At 47.2% G+C, this 20,941-nt stretch overlaps 1 protein-coding gene across 5 annotated transcripts in view; it reads right to left on the bottom strand.

Moving 5' to 3' along the window:
* The window catches only part of dennd1a (DENN/MADD domain containing 1A), a 155,249-nt gene that overhangs the window by 12,183 nt on the left and 122,125 nt on the right, over positions 1-20,941 (bottom strand). For 3 of the 5 annotated variants that reach the window (XM_063209929.1, XM_063209930.1, XM_063209927.1), the window contains 7 exons: positions 16,272-16,373; positions 15,320-15,407; positions 14,660-14,700; positions 14,171-14,242; positions 10,827-10,883; positions 9,480-9,617; positions 2,746-2,829 (listed from right to left, as the gene is read on the bottom strand). In XM_063209929.1, the coding sequence (XP_063065999.1) occupies positions 2,746-2,829; positions 9,480-9,617; positions 10,827-10,883; positions 14,171-14,242; positions 14,660-14,700; positions 15,320-15,407; positions 16,272-16,373 (582 nt within the window). The remainder of the gene's footprint in view (positions 1-2,745; positions 2,830-9,479; positions 9,618-10,826; positions 10,884-14,170; positions 14,243-14,659; positions 14,701-15,319; positions 15,408-16,271; positions 16,374-20,941) is intronic. The other 2 variants (XM_063209931.1, XM_063209928.1) reach the window with 1 other exon arrangement.

The following is a 20,941-nucleotide window of genomic DNA, read 5'->3' on the forward strand; positions in this document are numbered from 1 at the left end:
AGATAGAATAGAGGAAAAAAGATGGATAGAGAGAGGGTTGACAAAAGTGCCTGATGGCAGGAAGAGTAGAAGTCAGACAAAGACAGAGAGAAAGTGCAGCGGTGCAACTGTATTTGAAATGCAGATCCAGTGGAGATGGCTATGGAGATGAGGAAGGGGGAAAGGAGAGCAGGAGCAGGCCATGACAGCTGAACCCTGGCTGGCCATGAAAGTGTGGTTTTTTAATCCAATTTATATGCAAGTGTGAGCTTAATCAGTATGTCCAAACAAATATACAATAACTACCAGTGAATTTGTAAGTTTCACAAGACCCATTCGAATGAATATAGAACAAAGATTAAAAGACACAGGTCCAGGGCACCGCAGCAAGGGACTGGACTGATGCTGCTGCTAAGAAACCTACCATATATTTAAGAGTGCTCATTTTTACACAGATCTTAATCGTTTCTATTCTGATGCTGCAGTCTTACACACACTCTGCCATACAGGTTTTCTCCACAGCCATGTTTGATCAGTACCTTGACAACAGCAACATACAAATAAATTGGGTACATTACTGTACATAACATGTCTCCGCACATACACATACATGTGTTCTTCATACACACACACACACACATACTGACTTAAATTAAATTCTCAGATCACAGGTAAGATGTAAGTTTGTGTTTACTGTGAGGGTGAAAAGGTTACATGCTGCAGTGAACTTGTGTGGTAACACACGTTAGCGTGACAGCTGTAGTAGTCATATAGTGAGTGCAATCACACACACACACAAACACACAAAGAGGTACAATTCCAAATCCACACACATGCAGACTAGCTAATTAGGATGTTCACGCACACACACACATACAGAAAGACCACACATTGGTCATACAGATACTGTGCAGACCTTATAGTACACCCCATCTTACTTTCTTACACACATACGACATTCCTATGGTGCATACACATGGTCACACTCAAACATTAACGCACACAGGAAAACACACAACTATGAAAGGTTCCAAAACCCACACCTATCCATAGACACGTTCAACTCCATACGCACACTGAGTAAATTTGATTAGTTCCAGACAGTTGAAGAGGAGGTCAGACACAAACACACACACACACGCACGCACGCCTACCGTACGTAAATTGATGTTCATGACACACACACACCAACCCATACACCCACTGAGTAAGTCTGTTTAGTTCAAAACAAGTTGAAAAGGAGGGCAAGTGGTGTGAGCTGAGGTTGAACTGTGCCATCCATCACACACAGAGCAGCAGCGAGCGTGGTGAGTATGCCTCGCTTGGAAGAAAAACACAGGAGAAGGAGCATACCCACACTCATACCATCCGTCCGCTAGGGCACAGACACGGTATGCCACAGCACAGGAAGTAGAGGAGAGTAGAGTTCCTTTACTGAGCCGTGAGGAAATGAAGGCGTCAAACAGCTTAGTGGGCATGCTCAGAGGTCATGCCAGCCAGCCAGCCAATGGCCATCCAGAGATTCCACTCTGCACTGCACCACACGGAAGAGGAGTGACCAACCAAACCGACCGCAGCAGCAAGGGCTGGACACAATTTTTTTCCCTGCAGGATGGCTGGGAAAGTCTCTTCATGAGGGAGTCTTCATTTGTTGAGGTAACCTTTTAGAACATGGCATCATAATTGAACCGTCTATCGTGTTTGTGCATCGTGACTTTTGCATGGTAACTTGTGCTCCACCACGCCCTGAGACAGGTTATGTTTAAGCCGGGCATACACTGTGTGATATTTTCACTCGTGGGTCTTTAGCTTCTGCTCACACTGCACGATGGAATTTAACTTTTAAAAGGTTCACGGCTCATGACTCACGTCCTCACACTACACGAGCCCACAGTCGGATGTGAGCGAAATGCTTCCACCGTACGACGCGACAGGCATGTTTCCCCGGTCTGCAGAGGAGGGAACATGCGCACCTGAGGTGGAGATGAGGTCGCGCTCAACAGCGAATCGCACGGCCCTATTCATTTGTGCATGTGAAGTGTCAAATCGGGTCGTAGCACTGCTCTAACTCTGCAATTTACGCACGAGCCACGACCAGAATCTCAAACCGTTTTGATTTTCTTGCGACCCTGCGATTGCACGGTCGTGAGGCAAAATCGCTTGTCGTTACCCCATGTACACTGCACGACGCAAGACTCACGATTGACCTGCGATTGAGCAAGAAATCGGCCCGACTCTCAAAAAGTCGTGCGAGTGCCAAATCGGGGCAAAATCGGGGCAAAAGTCGCACAGTGTAAGCCCAGCTTTAGGCATGGTCAGAGCACTCTTTCGCTATTTCCCTTGCTTGTTTAGTTGTTCTTGGCAAAAGTAAAGAGGCAAACATGTTGCTTAACTGACAGGTTAGGGGCTAAGCATGGTTTTGGTCAGGGCACAGCAGAGCATTTTCATGTTTTGCAACAGAAATTAGAAATTCCCGCGCCGGCGGGAAAACTGCGCAAACCGGGCCACATGACAAAAGTGCTTTCCTGCAAAAGTGTTTTCCTCATGATTAGTGAAGAGCCTTCTCCAACCATCCTGCAAAAAAAAAAAAAATTGTGCGCTGAGCGGGTCCAGGTCAGAGTAAGAGTTTGTAGATTAGAGGTCGAAGGTCGAGGCTGGGCATCGAGAGGGAGAGAGGAGAGGGCGAAGAGGGGGCAAAGAAAGAAGTCTGGGACTGGGCGTTTGGAGGTCTGGAGACTGGGAGGGGGGTGGTTCTGTGATACTCACAGGTTTGCTGCTGCGCTGGAGCCGGGGAGGGGGCGGGCGCGGGGGCGGTGGACGAGCGGGTGGTGCAGGTGTAGTGGTGGTGGACTGCAGCACCAGAGACCATGGTCAGACACGTTGCACACACACACAAGCCATACACATACTGTGCTACACACACATACTGAGCTACCATACACACACATGTACGCTCGCACACACAACACAATACAGACCTCCCCCACCCCTTCATCACATCCACTTTTGCACTCACACATATGGACACACACAGACACACAGACACAGACACACACACACCACTGTGCAGACACTTACAACTCGAGTATTCGACTCGAGCATTTCAACACAGCACTGCCATACACTGCAACCATCAATGATACACACTCATCATCAAAAATAAATGAATTTGATCACATTCAATTCCTATGAAAGAAGGAAAAAAAGCAGCTACAGTGAGCTCTTCTAATGATTAATCACACACCATCCAAACCAAACCACCTGTGAAAGTAATAAAGTTTTAAAAGATTTAAACAATAGAGTGGGTTTAATTGGCTATAGAAGTGCAGCACATTCATAACAATATCATGTAGGTCCACTGCATGGCCCACCAGGGAGGACTTTGCAGTGTTTAAAATATGGTGGACGGTCACTGTTGTGTAGTGGGGGGAATCGTCATGGCAGAGACACACACGTGGGCACGTGCACTCACATGCGCGCACACACGTGCACGCACACGTGCACACACACACACACACACACACACACGCGCGCGCGCGCGCACACGCACACACACAAGCTCATGCAAACACGCGCACGCATACACACACGCGCACGCACGCACGCACACGCACACACACATGAGTAAGACAAATGTGCTGTGCCTGTATCACATACAGCACAGTAAGCCCCCAGTGAGCTCACGAGGAAATTTTAAAAAGGGGGAATGTTTAGCAAAGCATAATTTGTGTACCTGCTTTGCTGACAGTGTTATTGCTAGAAATCCTCAACTTATTAATAACGCCACCCCCACGCCCACCCCCAGGAGGAGGAAGAGGAAGATCAGGGTGGAGGGAGGAGAGGAAAAGGAGGAGGAGGAGGAGGAGGAGGAAGAGGAGGAGGAGGAGGAGGAGGAAGAGGAGGAGGAAGATCAGGGTGGAGGGAGGAAGAGGAAAAGGAGGAGGAGGAGGAAGAGGAGGAGGAAGAGTTAGAGGAGATATGAGGAGATATAAAGGAGATTTTCTTCTTGGAGCAGGCGTCACTCTTATTAAATAAAATCTCTGAGGGTGCTGGCCCAAATTTCAAATTCAATGTTTCAAGAAGGAGGCCGCACCTTGCATAGTAGTGTTTTAAAAACACTACTATGCAAGGTGCGGCCTCCTTCTTGAGATATAAAGGAGGGAATGAGAGGAAGGAGAGACAATAAGCTAGAGTAAAGGAGTAGGAGAGGAGGGAGATGAGAGACGATGAGAGGAAAGGAGGAAGGGAGGAGGAGGAGGAGGAGGGGGAGGGGAGGAAAGACGCTGTGGTAGAGGAAGAGGAGGAGAAAGATAAGTAGGATAGTAGGAAGTGGCATTGTAGAGACCTCTGGGAGACACATCCCACCTGGGGGGGGGGAGAGAGGAGGAGGTGGAAGAGAAGGAAGAGGAGGAGGAGATGGTAAAGGGCGGGAGAGGAAGAGGAGATAGATGAGGAGGAGGAAGAGGAGGAGGAGGAGTTTGAGGAGGAGGAGATGGTAAAGGGGAGGAGAAGCAGAGTGTAGGAGAAGGAGGAGGAGGAGTTTGAGGAGGAGGAGATGGTTAAGGGGAGGAGAGGCAGAGAGGAGGAGAAGGTGCTAGAATAGGAAAGGCCTAGTCACAGAGCCCCGAGGGAGAGACAGATGGGGGGGCTGTGGACGAAACAAAAGAGAGAGAGGCTGCCACAAGACACCTGCCTTCTCTCTCCTCTCAGCCCCAAACTCACCCCATCACCTTGATCCCCATCACCTTCCATCACCTCCTACTCCTCCTCCACCACCTCCAAGAGGAGAAGAGGACAGGAGAGGAGGCAGATTGAGTGTGGATGAGATGACAGCAAGCGCCTGCCTGGTGTGTGTGTTTGTGTGTGTGTTGGCGACAGCCACTAGATAGTATTCTCATTAGGGATGACGGTAAGCCTGACGGATTAGGCAGGCACGCACACACAAACAATGCAAGCACACATGACAATGGATGAGGCACGGATGCACGCACGCCCGCCCGCACACACACACATAGGCAGGCACACGTGACGTGACACGCAGATGTGGGCGCTTTACCAAGCGTTGTTATGTCGGCCGAACGCTGAAAGGAAGAGTACAGAGGAGAAGAGTAGAGAGAAAAGGAGAGAACACAGGGAGGAGACGAAAACAGAGAAGAGAAGAGAAGAACAGAGGTGCCTTTGAAGCGCGCTGCCTGCACACACGTGTGATGCGATGTGATGCAGGGACGTTTCGTTCCGAGTGACGTGACGTTGCGCGGTGGCGTCCCCATGTCTTTTTCAGACAGGGCGCACCCGAGTGACAAGCAAAAAAAAAAAAAAAACAGGGGCTCGTGGGGGTGTGTGGTGTGGTGTGGTGGTGAGTTTGGTTGATGTGTGTGTGTGTGTGTGTGTGTGTGTGTGTGTGTGTGTGTGTGTGTGTGTGTGTGTGTGTGTGTGTGTGTGTGTGTGTGTGTGTGTGTGTGTGTGGTGGGGGTGGAGGTAGGGGCATTCAAAAGAAGACGGCGAGAGATGCTGCTCACAGCTGATAAGCCGCCTTCGTCAGGTAACAGAGGAGCTGTCAATCTGTCCTGTGAGGCGAACAGGCAACGCATACTGCAGCAGACAGACAGGAGGCAGGCATTGAAGAGGAGAGAGGAAGGGGAGGAGGAAGAGGAGGAGGAGGAGGAGGAGGAGGAGGAGGAGGAGGAGGGGGAGAGGAGGAGGAGGAGGAGGAGGAGGCAGGCATTGAAGAGGAGAGAGGAAGGGGAGGAGGAGGGGGAGGAGGAGGAGGGGGGAGAGGAGGAGGAGGAGGAGGAGGGAGAAGTGGAGGAGGAGGGAGGAAGGCATTGAAGAGGAGAGAGGAAGGGGAGGGGGAGGAGGAGGAGGAGGAGGAGGAGGAGGAGGTGGAGGAGGAGGAGGGAGGAAGAGGAGGACGAGGGAGGAAGAGGATAAAGAGGAGAGAGGAAGGAGGAGGAGGAGGAGGAGGAAGAGGAGGATGACGAGGAGGAGGGAGGAAGAGGAGGAGGAGGGAGGAAGAGGAGGGGGGAAGAGGAGGAGGAGGAGGGAGGAAGAAGAGGAGGAGTAGGAGGAGGAGGAAGAAGCGGAGGGAGGAGGAAGAAGCGGAGGGAGGAGGAGGGAGGAAGAGGAGGAGGGGGAAGAAGAGGAGGAAGAGGACGAGCGGAGGGAGGAGGGAGAGGATGTGGGAGGAAGAGGAGGGAGGAAGAGGAGGAGGATGGAATGAGGTTTATGATGCGGAGATTGAAAGAGAGGAGGCATTTTACGTTACTGTGAAGGTGGGTGGTTGGATGGAAGGGGGTGGGGGTTGTGGTGCTTTTTACGCTTAACAGATCAACACTGTCAATGTAAATTGAGTACTGAATTTTAATGTGATTTCCCCCTGTCTTTGCTTTGCTTTGCTTTTCTCTTTGCCCCCATTCCCCCCAATTTCTCTTTCTCTCNCCCCCCCTCCCCCCCCCCCCCCACACACACACACACACACAATTTCCCTTTCAAAGATGAGTACTGTTAACGGGTGTTTGATCCCCCCCCCCCCTTTTTTTTGGTGGTGACTGTCATCATCAGTGCGGCCTGAGGTGGGGGAGGAAGATGGGGGTAGGTGGGTGGGTGGTTGGGTGGTGGGTCTGGAGGGTACGTTTGCATTACTTCCTTCATGGACCTAATCATTGATTACATCAGAGAGAGAGAGAGAGAGAGAGAGAGAGAGAGAGAGAGAGAGAGAGAGAGAGACAGAGAGACAGAGAGAGAGAGACAGAGAGAGACAGAGAGAGAGAGAGAGAGAGAGAGAGAGAGAGAGAGAGAGAGAGAGAGAGAGAGAGAGAGAGGGAGAGAGAGAGGGAGCTGCAGGACATCCCTGAGGGGACCTCAGCAACAGCGGAGGTGAATATGTCATAATGGAGGAATAAGCATAATGGCTTGTCTATTAATAATAACATATCTCAACGAAAACAAAGGCTGCTCTTTTGTCCCTCCTCGGTTACATCAATACTGACTCCCCCTCCCCAATAATATTGAATCTATATCAAGAGCATCAAATATGAATCTATAGCCTTCAATAATTATGGGTGGGATGGGCTTTTTTTTTTCTTTCGGAGATTCTTGACCTTTACTTTTTTGCATTCCCTCTGCTCTTTTGTTACCCCCTGTTACATCAATAATGACATATTTTCCCCAGTAACTACTAAATCTACACAAGAGTATGAAATATGGGGGCGTGGTAGCTCAATTAGCTAAGATGCTGTACCATTATGTCGGCGACCCAGGTTCGATTCTGGCCCAAGGTCCTTTGCCGATCCCTCTCCTCTTTCTCTACTACTCGTTTCCTGTCACACTCCCACAGTCCTATGCTAAATAAAGTCATAAAATTCCCCCCCAAAAAACTTTTTTTAAAGAGTATGAAATATGAATCTATAGGCTCCAATGAGTCTTGGACTGGTTGGGTGTTTTTTTTTCTGATTTTATTTCTAGACCTTATTTTTTTGGATTCCCTCAGAAAATGATTGTTTGTGCTCCCTTCTGAAATGTTGCATTTCCCTCTATCTCTTGAGTGGTTGCACTCCTTCACAACATTACATTTTTACACAGTGAGGAGGAGGAGGAGGAGAGACGCAATACTATTGCAAGAGAAAGCAATACTATTGTGACCTGGAAAAGTCACTAACTCTTACTAATAAAAAAGTAATTCCTACCACGGCCCTGTGGGTACGCCACATGACTCCTTCCTCTGTGGTGAGTAAATGTTAATTCTTTAATCATTGATTTGCTCACTGTAACAAGGGCATGCCATTGCTATTATGCAATGGTAGTGTTTTCCATGTACAGTCGGTTGCCAGACACAGACAGGCACACAGGCACACAGACAGACAGACAGACAGACAGACAGACAGACAGACAGACAGACAGACAGACAGACAGACACTAGGGATGGCACAAACCGCACCGAAAACCGAAACCGTACAATTCACACACATACCGAACCGAACCGTGCAATCCATCGCAAACCGCAATTCATGTACTGCCCAGGAAAATATGTAAAACATATTCTAGACAGATCTAGAACAGATTTTAGGAGTACCTTATCCAGTCTCTCTGATTAAAACATTAGCGTATAAGACCAAATCAGAGGATGACACAATTAAAATCACACCATTTTCACATTATAAGCCTATACAAACCATATGTAGGATATTTAGTGATAAGTGCACTATTTATCATGAACTAAAAAAAAAAGAACCGTAGAGAACCGAAAACCGTGACCTTGACACCGTGATATGAACCGAACCGTGAATTTTGTGAACCGTACCACCCCTAACAGACACACACCCACGGATGTGACATGCATCCATACGCACACACAACCACAGGTATAGATGTGACATGCATCCTCACGCACGCACGCACAAACGCATGCACGCACACATACACACACCTGCCAGAATCATAGTGGCAACATGGCTGATTACTTTACCCAGGGGCCAACACCTTGCATGTTGCCATAGATACCTGGCTTGTATATATAAATATAATGCAGACCATCTCTGGGATTCTATTCACGGTGCTGGTGTTCGAAAATAAGCAATCGCTCGTGACAGGTTCTTCTCTCACATACTTTACAACAACACTCAACGCTGTGATTCACACCCTATCAACATCCAATCACACGTTAACGCCTCCTCACAGCGACATACGCACAAACAGAGAAACGCACACACATGCACGTGTGGTGTGCAAGGGGCGGATCATTCAAACATGTCAATACTGCCAACACACACCACACGACACCTCACACGCACAGCCAATGTGCTACATACCGCACTCTCTCATAGGCACGTGCGAATGCACGGACACACACACACACACACACACACACACACACACACACACACACACACACACACACACACACACACACACACACACACACACACACACACGCGCACGCACGCACGCACGCACGCACGCACGCACAGCCCAGGTCTATGAGCAAGTATTGATCCATAGACATACCAATTCTAAATCACATACATCCGTACACACAGACATAAAGTATCCCTCCCCTTCAGTAACATTCCTTCTCAAATAGAGCACACGGCATCACTCCCCAAACCTCTTGCTCAGCCCAGCTCTCACCTATCCAAAGTACTGCACAGTCGTATGCACAATAAACATGCTGCACATGGCAAATTCTCTCTCTCTCTCATACTCACACGCGCACGCATGCGCGCACGCACGCGCGCGCGCACGCACGCACGCACGCACGCACGCACGCACGCACGCACGCACGCACGCACGCACGCACGCACGCACGCACGCACGCACGCACACACACACACACACACACACACACACACACACGCACACAAAATAGAGGTCTACATTCAAGCATTGACTCATTCACACACACGCACACACAACCACCCCTCATGACCATTCCTAAACCAATTGTGTAGCTAGCCTAGCCGTTCTGCTGGCTCGTCCCCTCCCCGGCCCGCCGCGCCGCTCACCTGTCCAAAGTGCACGGTGATGGGCCGGCGCTCCATCTCCCAGGGCTGCAGCTCCTTCCTGTCGGGGGCGGGGCCGGGGGGCCTGGCGGGGCCCCCGTTGTCCTCGCCCGCCGCAGAGTAGCCGTTCTCCGTCAGCTCCTGGATGCAGGGGAAAGGAGAGATGCATGGCCAGGAATGCTCTTGGTAAAGAGTGAGGGGCAAAGAGGACAGGCTACGGGGCAGGTGCGGCTGAGGCGGAGAGGAGGGGGTCACCAAAGGGGTACAAGGTGGTGTGAAGGTGTACCAAGGGGGGACAAAGGTTTGGGTCGGGTGAGAGTGGGTTGGGTCAGGTGGATAGCCAAAGGGTGGGTTGGGGATGATCGTTGGGGGGAAGTGTTGTGAAGGGGGGTGTGGGTGTGTCGTCCGAAGGCGCGGGAGGGGGGTTAGGGGGGGTTTCGGGGGGGTACGAAGGAGCACGAGGGTGGGTCAGGTCAGGTGGGGGGGCCAAGGGTGAGTTGTGGGTGGGGATAGTGAGGGTCAAGAAGGTGGGCGTGTGTGTGGGTGTGTCATACAAAAGGTCAAAGTTGATAAGGTGAGGGCAGGAATACGGGGGTGTGGAGTGTGGTGTCGACGACACGAGGGAGAAGTGGGAAGAGAGCGTCAGTGCCATAGGGACTGTGGACAAGACAGCATCCTCGCCCATTGCTCTGGTCAAAGCCACATGACTGTAGGTTAGTGGTGCGCACATCCAAGACGCAGGTGCATGACAAAAGGCCAAAGTAGGCTATTGTAGAAATAAAGAAGAATGTCCGCACACTGCTCCCGTGTTGCTTTTTTAAATTTTTCTGAAGTGAGCGCTTTCGAGCTTTCGCTCTTCATCAGACTGAAAATTTTTAAAAAGCAACACGGGAGCAGTGTGCGGACATTCTTCTTTATTTCTACAAAGCCACATGACTAAAATGGATGTGTGCTGGGGGGATAGGAACGTGTGCTTGGATGCGTTTGTGCTGCTACACGGAAGTACCAGAGATATGATACTAATTCTATTCAAAATGCTCATTTAAAACAGCACGTTTTAGAAAGTAGGTCTTGACAGAATGTTGCCACCAAACGTGTACTGCACAGTGTGACCAATTATCATAATCACAAACAATTCATTTGATCCTGGGAGAAATAAATGAGGGTTTTCGTAATTGTATTTGAACATATTAAATGAACTGAATTTGTTTCATACAAGCTATTTACTGTACAAATTACCTTACTGAAGTAAGAAAATCAGAGTAAACAATTGCATTAGTTAAGACATCACATGCAAATTGATTCATAAAAGCAAGAGATCATAGTCACAAAAATCCCAGCCTCCACTACCTTCTGCTTCAGTCGACTCTTGACCTCTTTGATGCCCATTCTGGCGTGGTCTTTGGCCTGTGGGGAACAAGCATACGCTCAGCTCGACTACAACACATGGACCATGGGCCACCAGTCCACACAGTTCATAACACACAACATATGGGGAGTTTGGTATGTGAGAGAGAGAGATACAGAGGGAGTGATGGAGGGAGAGAGAGAGAGAGAGAGAGAGAGAGAGAGAGAGAGAGAGAGAGAGAGAGAGAGAAAGAGAAAGAGAGAAAGAGGAATGATGTTTGTCAGCATGTACCGTATGTGAATGAGAGTGTGTATGCCCGTGTGTGAGTTTGTGTTTGTGTGTCCTGGTGTCTAGATGTACTGCATGTACTGACGTATGGCCGTTTGTCAAGGCGGTTCATTCACGTCAGCTGTCACCTGGCAATCATGTGAAAGCAGATCAGTAGCTCTTTGTGTGGACGGGAACGCCCATCACCAGAACCCAGTCTTCCCTTCAATACCTTCATCCTCCCACCCCTTCCCTCCCTCCCTCCCTCACTCCCTCCCTCCATCCATCTAATCCTCGCCCTCCCTCCATCATCTGTCACATCACTATCCCTCTCTTCTCCATACCTCCCTATATGTATATATATATATATACCCTTCATCTCTCTCTCTCTCTCTCTTTCTCTTCTCCCCATATTTCTATACATCTCTCTGTGTCGGTCCCTTCATGTTGAGTGTTTTTATTCTAACAAACAGGACATCCCACACTGTACTCTACTCTACTGTCCATCCTGGAAGCTGTCAGGGAATCTCTGGGATTCCTCTGATCACAGAGTCTGCTGCTGCCGCCTCGTCTATTTATGCAGCCTTGACATATGTAAATGTACAGACAAACTATCCGGAATGTGTATGTTCTTACACAAAAATAACACGTTCTGTACGACACGTGGGATTAAAAAACATTTGAGGGTCTCACGCTAATTTGATGTGACGTTAAATGAAATACGCTTTTAGTAAGAAGCGGGATACATTGAAAAACAGTGGTGCTTGAAGCTGAAAAAAGGGGAAAAAGTAAGGGAAAAAAGTTCAGTTAAGGGTGTTTTAGCTATGATAAAGTTGGTAGAAGTGCAAAGGGGTGCAAAAACTGGATGGACACAGGTAAAGTCCTGCGTAGGTTTTTCCTCTGTCTGTGCCCTCAACACAGGTGGTTTCACCAATTCGCTCATCAATCTGGCTTAAGGGATGTGGCCATTAGGCTCACCTGATTCATTGAATTGGCTGGAGCAAAAGTGTGGCAGAGTTTTTACTTTCTGAACCTGGGCTTATCCAGCTCTTAACCCATTTTAGCCTGATGCTGCGTATATGTTGCTTTTTTAGATTATTATTTTTTTTGGTCTTTTACGACTTAATTGATGATATGACAGTTTGAGAGGTGGAGAGGAAGCGAATGGGGAGAGAGATGGGGAGGGGTCGGCAAAGGACCCGGGCCGGGAATCGAACCCGGGTCGGCCGCATGGCAGACGAGTACCCTACCGGTTGGCCACGGCAGGACCAAGAGATTTGAGTTTTTTAAATTAACAAGTCCGACAGGCGGACAACAGATGCGTCCGTCTATGCCTGTTCTGAACCTTTTTTGCCCAAACGCCCCCTTGGCCTCCTCATAACCTGTCAAGGCAATTTATCAATAAGCCTACCATGTACTGTATAAGCCTGGATTTGAAAAGGTACCATAGGATTTCAACAGTGTTGGGCAATTTACTGAAAAACTGTAATGCATTGCTGATTATGTTACTGTCTTTTCAAAATAATCCCTTACACTACATTTAGCAATGTGGGGACCTAAGGCGAATTTAGCTTAGGGGGGCCATCGGTCCATCCCATATCACATTTTTTTTTAACATAAAATCTCTATTTTTGTTAGGCTATTTTTTTTTTAAATCACGATTTTTTATTTAAAAAAAAAATAATAATTACAAACATAAAAAAACAGGCAAACATTACAACCCTTTCTGGACAGATTTCAATGAATAGGCTATTTGCAATTTTGCATAGGCCTACATTAAATAAACTAAAATGTGAAATTCTCTTTTCACTTTAATATGAGAGCAGTGATGTCCCCCCCCTCACTGAAGTGTTATTTCATGTGTGTGCATGATGCTGTCACCTATTTGAAGTGACGTTGATGTTGGATTTCATGGAATACTTTTAAATGCCGCTTTGGGAAGAAAACAGAGTAGGCGACAGGTGAACTGTATTTCTGTCAAAACAGTGGTTTGCAGGCGTTTGCGTTTTCACGTGGATATTGTCTTCGTGGACCGTAACAGACAAACCGTAAGTTCCATAAACTAATCAATGAGACATTGGCTACGTGTACATGATGTTTTTAAGTCCGATTTAATAAATGCGATTTAAATAGATCAGATTAAGAGTTATTTTGCGATGTGTATACATGGCACTTTCACTTAAATGCGATTAAACATCTGGGGAAAATAAAGCATTGCGATTGGACTGAGGACGCACGTGCTGAGCGAGCCAAATAAGGCACGGGGGCGTGGTTCAATGCCACCGAGATGCAGGTCATCTTCCCCACGAAAATCGTTGCCTCAGGCGGACTGAAATCACAACCTTCCCCCCTTTCTCCCTGGATCATTTACAATGCTACATTAGCTACCCTGTTAGCATAGAAAAACGAGTGGTCAAATGGTAATGTGGAGTAACTTTGTTGTGCTTCATTACTTCGTGGGGCACTTTTACATCAATATATGGAAGCCACAACATTTATAGTCGCTTAGGGACTTTAAATTAAGCAAAACTTTCATGTGAAAATCAACAGGAAGTGCCGCCATGTTTTTCTCACTGGCAAAGAGCACGGTCTCTTGGTAGACGTTTTGGTTTGCACGCATGAGCTCCAGTCCAAAACTGAGCGACTGCCACCTTGTGGACACAAGAGGGAATCACAAGAGGGAATCACAATTCAGAAACTCATCACGGGAGGGCGGACGGACGGACGGAAGGACGGACGGACGGACGGACGGACGGACGGACGGACACCAAAGCCTCTTATAGAGATGCGTGGGACGCATCTAAAAATGTTGGTATGTTACACCTGCATGAACACATTCTAATGCAAGACGAGGGTCCTAGCTTTCCAAGATTTCATGTTTTTATGTTCTTCAGAGGCTGAGATATTTAGGTTTTAATAGGCTGAGGGCACCTTTTCCCAACAAAGGCTTAGGCATTCAGCAGGCATTCTTTGCGGGTGCCTTAGGCTAAAATGGGTTAAGCAGTGTAAGCTGGCTAAAATGGTGTATAGCAGTGTAAGCTGGCTAAAGTGAGGTATAGCGGTGGCAGCTGCTACTTACAAACTTGTAGACGGTTTTCATGGCCGGGTTGGCCTTGGTCCTGACGGTGTTGAAAATGGCCCCGCCACCTTTCTGTACAACAGACCCACACCACAAGCCTCCCATGAGCAAGGTCACTGCATAGCCATACATGTATTCATTCCACAACCGTTTCTTTTATTCAAGAAGCACACAGAACGAAAACATAACCTCTGTGGCAGAGGTAAAAATGTGCAGTCACACAGTCATTGGCTCTGTCCTGATGGCTCACTAGAATCACGGTATTTTCTACTAGAATAGGTAATCTGAAGAAGACATCAAAGGTCAAAACATAATTCTGCCATGGAACCAAACACAAAAAAAGAATTTCAAGTGTGCAGACTTCTCACTCCACACTGATGGTTCACTAGACCATTATGCAGTGCACCGCATGACATTTCAACCGAGGCCATTTCACTACTGTACACTAAATGTGTGCACTAGACAGTGACCTTAGAGCGCATTGCTTACCTTCACGGTTAGCAGCCATTGGTGGTACACTTTATCACTGCCTGTGGAACAAGCACAGAAGAAAAGGCTCAAACATAGCTGAGGTGGAAAGACTAGAGGAAACCACAATACAATGGATAATACAGTTTAACTGGCTGCTTGTAGGGGTGAAATTCTCAGTGATGGATATATTGGTTTTTAAATGATGGTAATGTAAAATGTTGTAAAATGAGAGTCTTTTGGAGATTTTAGGTGGCGAGGAGCCCTTTACTTAAAACAAATCTGCACTCTACATAGACCAACAGAAGAAAACAGTTAACTTAGGTTTTTTTTTGTTTTTTGTTTTTTTTTTTAAAGATATTTTTTAGTCTTTTTGACTTTATGACAGGACGGTGAAGGTGGTGACAGGAAGCGAGTGGGGAGAGAGAGAGAAGGGGAAGGGCTGGCAAAGGACCCCGGCCGGGAATTGAACCCGGGTCAGCCGCATGGTAGACGAGTGCCTTACCAGTTGGCCACGGCAGGCCAGAAAACAGTTAACTTAATTTCAATATCTAAATTTGAACTCAAGATTCTGATAACGCGGATGACGTCATGTCTATCAAAACATCAAATGCACAAAAAACATTTTACATCACCATTCTACTTAAGGTGTACATTTCCAACAGGAGAGAGCTGTCTCACCTGCATATTCCCCCATGTTGATCTCATCCTCAAACACATCGCTGAATCCCTCGCCTGAGTTCAGCAGATCCAGACGCCCGTCTATGAACTACAAGGATATACAGACACACCACGTTACACGGCATGGTTGAGGGAGAACAATAAAATCTTTGGAGTTACTGATCAATTTCATAGCTGTTTTCTTCACACATGGTTTAGGGAATACTTTATGGGTGTATGTTTAAAATGCTGTATTTGCACAGGAATAACCATTTTTTAATACATGGTACTGGATTGTAGTTTCTGAATCCAGGTCGCCCATCACTGTGCCCACACAAGTCGCGGAACGTTGGTTTGCGATGCAAACTTAAAGGGACACTGTGTGAGATTTTTAGTTGTTTATTTCCAGAATTCATGCTGCCCATTCACTAATGCTACCTTTTTCATGAATACTTACCACCACCATCGAATTCTAAGTATTCATTATGACTGTAAAAATTGCACTTTTCATACATGAAAAGGTGGATCTTCTCCATGGTTCGCCATTTTGAATTTCCAAAAATAGCCATTTTTAGCTGCAAAAATGACTCTACTTGGACGAAACTAGAAAATATTTGTTTATTACTTAGTTAACTTTCATGTAAATATCAAATTTTGCGATAGCCAACCCAGTTTCAATGAGCAGCATAATTGCAGTACCTTTTTTGACCATTTCCTGCACAGTGTCCCTTTAAAAATACTTGTTTTGTCTCTGCAAACCGTGACAACAACATGGACATCAGCAGGTTCATCCGGGTAACGAATGATCACTTGCGGAAAAGTTCAGAGCCCAGTATGACTGCGCGTGGTTCGCAGATAAGCACTTTACTGTAGTTTCGAACATAACTGGTGCAGGCACGGGCACCTGGACTGTTCTGGTCGGCCTGAAAACAGAAACTGATATGTGTCTGTCTGTGTGTGTAGGACTACTGGCCTGCTTGAAGAGCTGCAGCTGGATGGCATTTTGCAGGAACTGCCTCATGGCACTGGAGCGATGGGCCACAAACACCTCCTCACTGAACGTGATGGGCTCCTCCTGGAGAGAGCAAGAAACACACACACAATAGTCATTTACATGGGTCTTAATACATTGAAAGAATATACACACCCGAACATTGCATAATTGCGCTATCACACAATTAATCAATTGATAATTATAATTTATATTATAAAATGATTATTAATCATTTTAACATTGCCTATATGACATTGCCATCTCCATATGCCAAACTAGTATGGCAGAAGTTGAGCAACGCACGCACGCACGCACGCACGCACGCACGCACGCACGCACGCACAAATCGTATACATATAACACTGATGACGGTTTCTGGACTCAGTTCAGGTTGTGTTTCTCCGCAGTGAATTTGTATCCCACAGTGGTCTGTGCAAAAACTAATACAGCACCACACTAAGCCCTCGTTGGAATAACAACCATACAGTGCACCCCCAGCGTACAGTACATCCCAAGATATCGGACTGTTTTTTTTTTCTCCCTACACACCATCCCAACCATCCAGCCAACAACACAAATCTATATTGTTTAGATGGCTGGCTTTGCAAACAAAGTGATCGTCTCTTCTGCGCTGTTTTTAAAAACAACATCCGTCTGCTGCTTGCTGCTCTCTGTCTTGGCAGTCTAGGCAGACAGGCAGCTCTGTTTCTCTCTCCTCTCTTCTCCGCTCTTCTCCCCATCAGTGACAGTCCCTGTGAGTGATGTCCTTTTTAGGCTCAGCGGCGTGCCATTCCGTAGTGACAAGATCAGATGGCTTTAATCTATAGGTCACCGCGTGGATGCCTCGCTCTGCTAACGATCTCTCTCTCTCTATCTATCTATCTATCTTCCCGCGGCGCGGCATAGAGATGAGTGGGACACGCGGAGGTGTGTGTGTGTGTGTGTGTGTGTGTGTGTGTGTGTGTGTGTGTGTGTGTGTGTGTGTGTGTGTGTGTGTTGATGGTTGTTTTGGTTTTGTGGCTCATTACTGCACTCTCTGTCAATCAAGCGGAAGAAGAGAGTGGACACTGCGAGGGGGCAGAGAGAGAGAGAGAGAGAGAGAGAGAGAGAGAGAGAGAGAGAGAGAGAGAGAGAGAGAGAGAGAGAGAGAGAGAGAGAGAGAGAGAGAGAGAGAGAGACCCTTCTGGTAATGATTTAGATATCCTGCTGGTATGTTTGTGGGGGGGAAACAATCTGTCATATAGCACACCCACACATGTACACACAGACAGACACAGTCACATAAATACATTGACAAACACACATGCACACACATAGATACATGCACATACGCACGCACGCACACACACGCGCGCACGCACACACACGCGCGCGCGCACACACATACACGCGCATACACACACACGTACACACACACATACACGTACACACACACACACGTACACACACACACACGTACACACACACACACACGTACACACACACACACACGTACACACACACACACACGTACACACACACACACACGTACACACGTACACACGTACACACGTACACACACACACACACACACACACACACACACACACACACACACACACACACACACACACACACACACACACACAGTTTCAAAGCAGATCAAAGATGGCTTTGCTGCGTTAAGCCTGAGCATACCTGTCTTGTGTACACACCATCACCATTCGCACAGTGCTTTTCTGGCATTTTGCAACAAAAAATCCCTGTGCAAAATGAGCACCACACCATCCTGTGCTCTTCCAAGGGTTAAAACTAAGAAAAATAAATTATAATATCTGCTCACATCAATACGTTTTCTGCTCAAATATGCATTGATCAATTTTTCTGTCCACATTGCTTTAGTGCATGTTCATGCATCTGGATGCGTCTTAATATTAATTAATTAGCATGTTTGACATATTCTGGTGGGAAATCCATGCTCAGCCAAATCCCCAGAGCAAGGGGAAAAAAAAGCTTTTAAAAAATGCAAATATTGTCAAGTATTCAGTATCGGCGGAGAGACTGTCTCAAATGTAGAAACAGACTTCATGAGAAGGTACTGAACACAGTGGTGCCGAGTGGTGAATGAGGAGAATTTTTTTAAAACGCTGGGAAAATACATGTGCTTTGAAACACAAGCTATTCCTATTTGAGTTGTGTTGTAGTGAATTTGCACTGTGTTGTGCATCCATGTGTTTGCAGAGTTATTGACATATTTATTGACATATTTGTTTGTGCATGGATGCATCAATATGAAGTGGGTATTTGCATTGTAGTCTGTGCTGTAGGTAGTCGGTATGCGTACCACTTGTCTGAGATGCCTGGGTGCTTATGAGCGAGTGTGTGTAAAGAGATTACGAGATCGAGTATGTATGTTAGCGAGTAATTAAGTCATTGTACGAATGTGTCCTTTACTACCGTATACTTGTCAGGCAAGTGTGTGTGTGTGCGTGTGTGCGTGTGTGCGTGTGTGCGTGTGCGTGTGCGTGTGCGTGTGTGTGTGTGCGTGTGTGCGTGTGCGTGTGCGTGTGCGTGTGTGTGTTTGTGTGTTTGTGTGTGTCTGAGGTCCTTGAGTGCCACTGCTCATTTCAACTATCACTACTCTCTTGCAGACACTCTCTGCACACAGACACACAGAGAGACGCACAGAGAGACGCACAGAGAGACGCACAGACAGACAGACAGACAGACAGACAGACAGACAGACACACACACACACACACACACACACACACACACACACACACACACACACACACACACACACACACACACACACACACACAGACACACAGAGAGACGCACAGACACAGACACAGACACAGACACAGACACACACACCCTTATTGATCCGAAACTACAGGCAGGGCTTAAGAAAGCTGCCCAGGTGAACAGCCATGTAATCCATAGTGAGGAAGTGGCAATGGCACAGGGGGATTCACACACACACTCTGTCTTTAGTTGTCTGAGGGCTTTTGTTTGAGACTCTTATATAGCCATGCCAGACACTCAAGCATGCTGCATAGAAAAGGAGGCAGGACCCCAAGCAGACTGCTTAATGCACTGAGCACAGTCTGATATACAGATCAATGAGACTCAGACAAAGGTTGATTAATCATTTCAATTTGTTTGCAATGCATGCTATTTCTCTCTCTCGCTCTCTCTCTCTCTCCTCTGTGTGTGTGCTGGGGGGACGAGGGGCGGCAAGAGAGGGCCAGAGAGAGAGAGAGAGAGAGAGAGAGAGAGAGAGAGAGAGAGAGAGAGAGAGAGAGAGAGACAGAGATAGATAGAGAGATAGAGAGAGAGAGAGATAGAGAGATAGATAGACAGATAGAGAGAGAGAGAGAGAGAGAGAGAGAGAGAGAGAGAGAGAGAGAGAGAGAGAGAGAGAGAGAGAGAGAGAGAGAGAGAGAGAGAGAGGATGAGTGCAGTGTGTATAAGCGAAAAATATGTAGGCACACACAGATGAACTCCCTTTTTCGGGCCACCACGGTCCTTCCTCAGACTAGAAGCGTGATTCACACATTGACTGTGAGGAAGGGTCGTGGTGGCCGCAAACATCACTGAAATAAAGTTGGACTAAAAGGGAGCTCATCGGTGTGCAGTTCTTCCTTACCCTACATGAACTTTGTGTTTTGACCCTGAACCTGGCTAAAAGAAGCTGGATGCGTGTATGACTGGAATTTGACAGAAAAATACGCACACCACATTTGCTGACCTTTACACATTGAACGTAATCACTAATTTGCTAATATAACATGTGACAAACATAACTTGCCACCAAAGTCGTGCGATATTTCTGAAAACAAGCTCATCATTTAACAGATCAATGTGAAAGTTCTTTCTCTCGTCTTTCAGCCAGGTCAGGGCTGGCCATGGCCAATGGTTCCTTTGAACCTGAAGAGGGCAGCAGTGCTGTTCCAAAATCACACAACCAGATCTGGGAGCTGGATGGGTGGGTTGTCTCACTCACACACACACACACACACACACACACACACACACACACACACACACACACACACACACACACACACACACACACACACACACACACACACACACACACACACACACACACACACACACACACACACACACACACACACACACACACACGGCAGTACCTAACACACACACACACACACACACACACACACACACACACACACACACACACACACACACACACACACACACACACACACACAGCAGTACCTAACACACACACACACACACACACACACACACACACACACACACACACACACACACACACACACACACACAAACACACACACACACACACACACAATGTGACCATGCAAGCACTGTTTTAAAACCTACACGTCCCTATGCATTCATACACAAAAACCCACAAACGTATATGCGAGGATGTAAATTCCCAGAATGAAAAAAAACCAAACACACACAAAAAAACTTGCTCACGTGATTAGGCACACACAATGCGAGCTGACACACACTGCTTGGTGGCCAAAACAAAAGGCCACTTGTTTAACACAGCATTAAGCCTAATGTCCACTGTCATGGATGTTTACCACATAATGCCCTTCTCAAGCTCTCTTGCTCTCTCTCTCTCTCTCTCTCTCTAGACTCCATCCCATCTCCAT

This window comes from Engraulis encrasicolus, chromosome 11, assembly GCF_034702125.1.
Source record: "Engraulis encrasicolus isolate BLACKSEA-1 chromosome 11, IST_EnEncr_1.0, whole genome shotgun sequence".
NCBI classification, from domain to species: domain Eukaryota; kingdom Metazoa; phylum Chordata; class Actinopteri; order Clupeiformes; family Engraulidae; genus Engraulis; species Engraulis encrasicolus.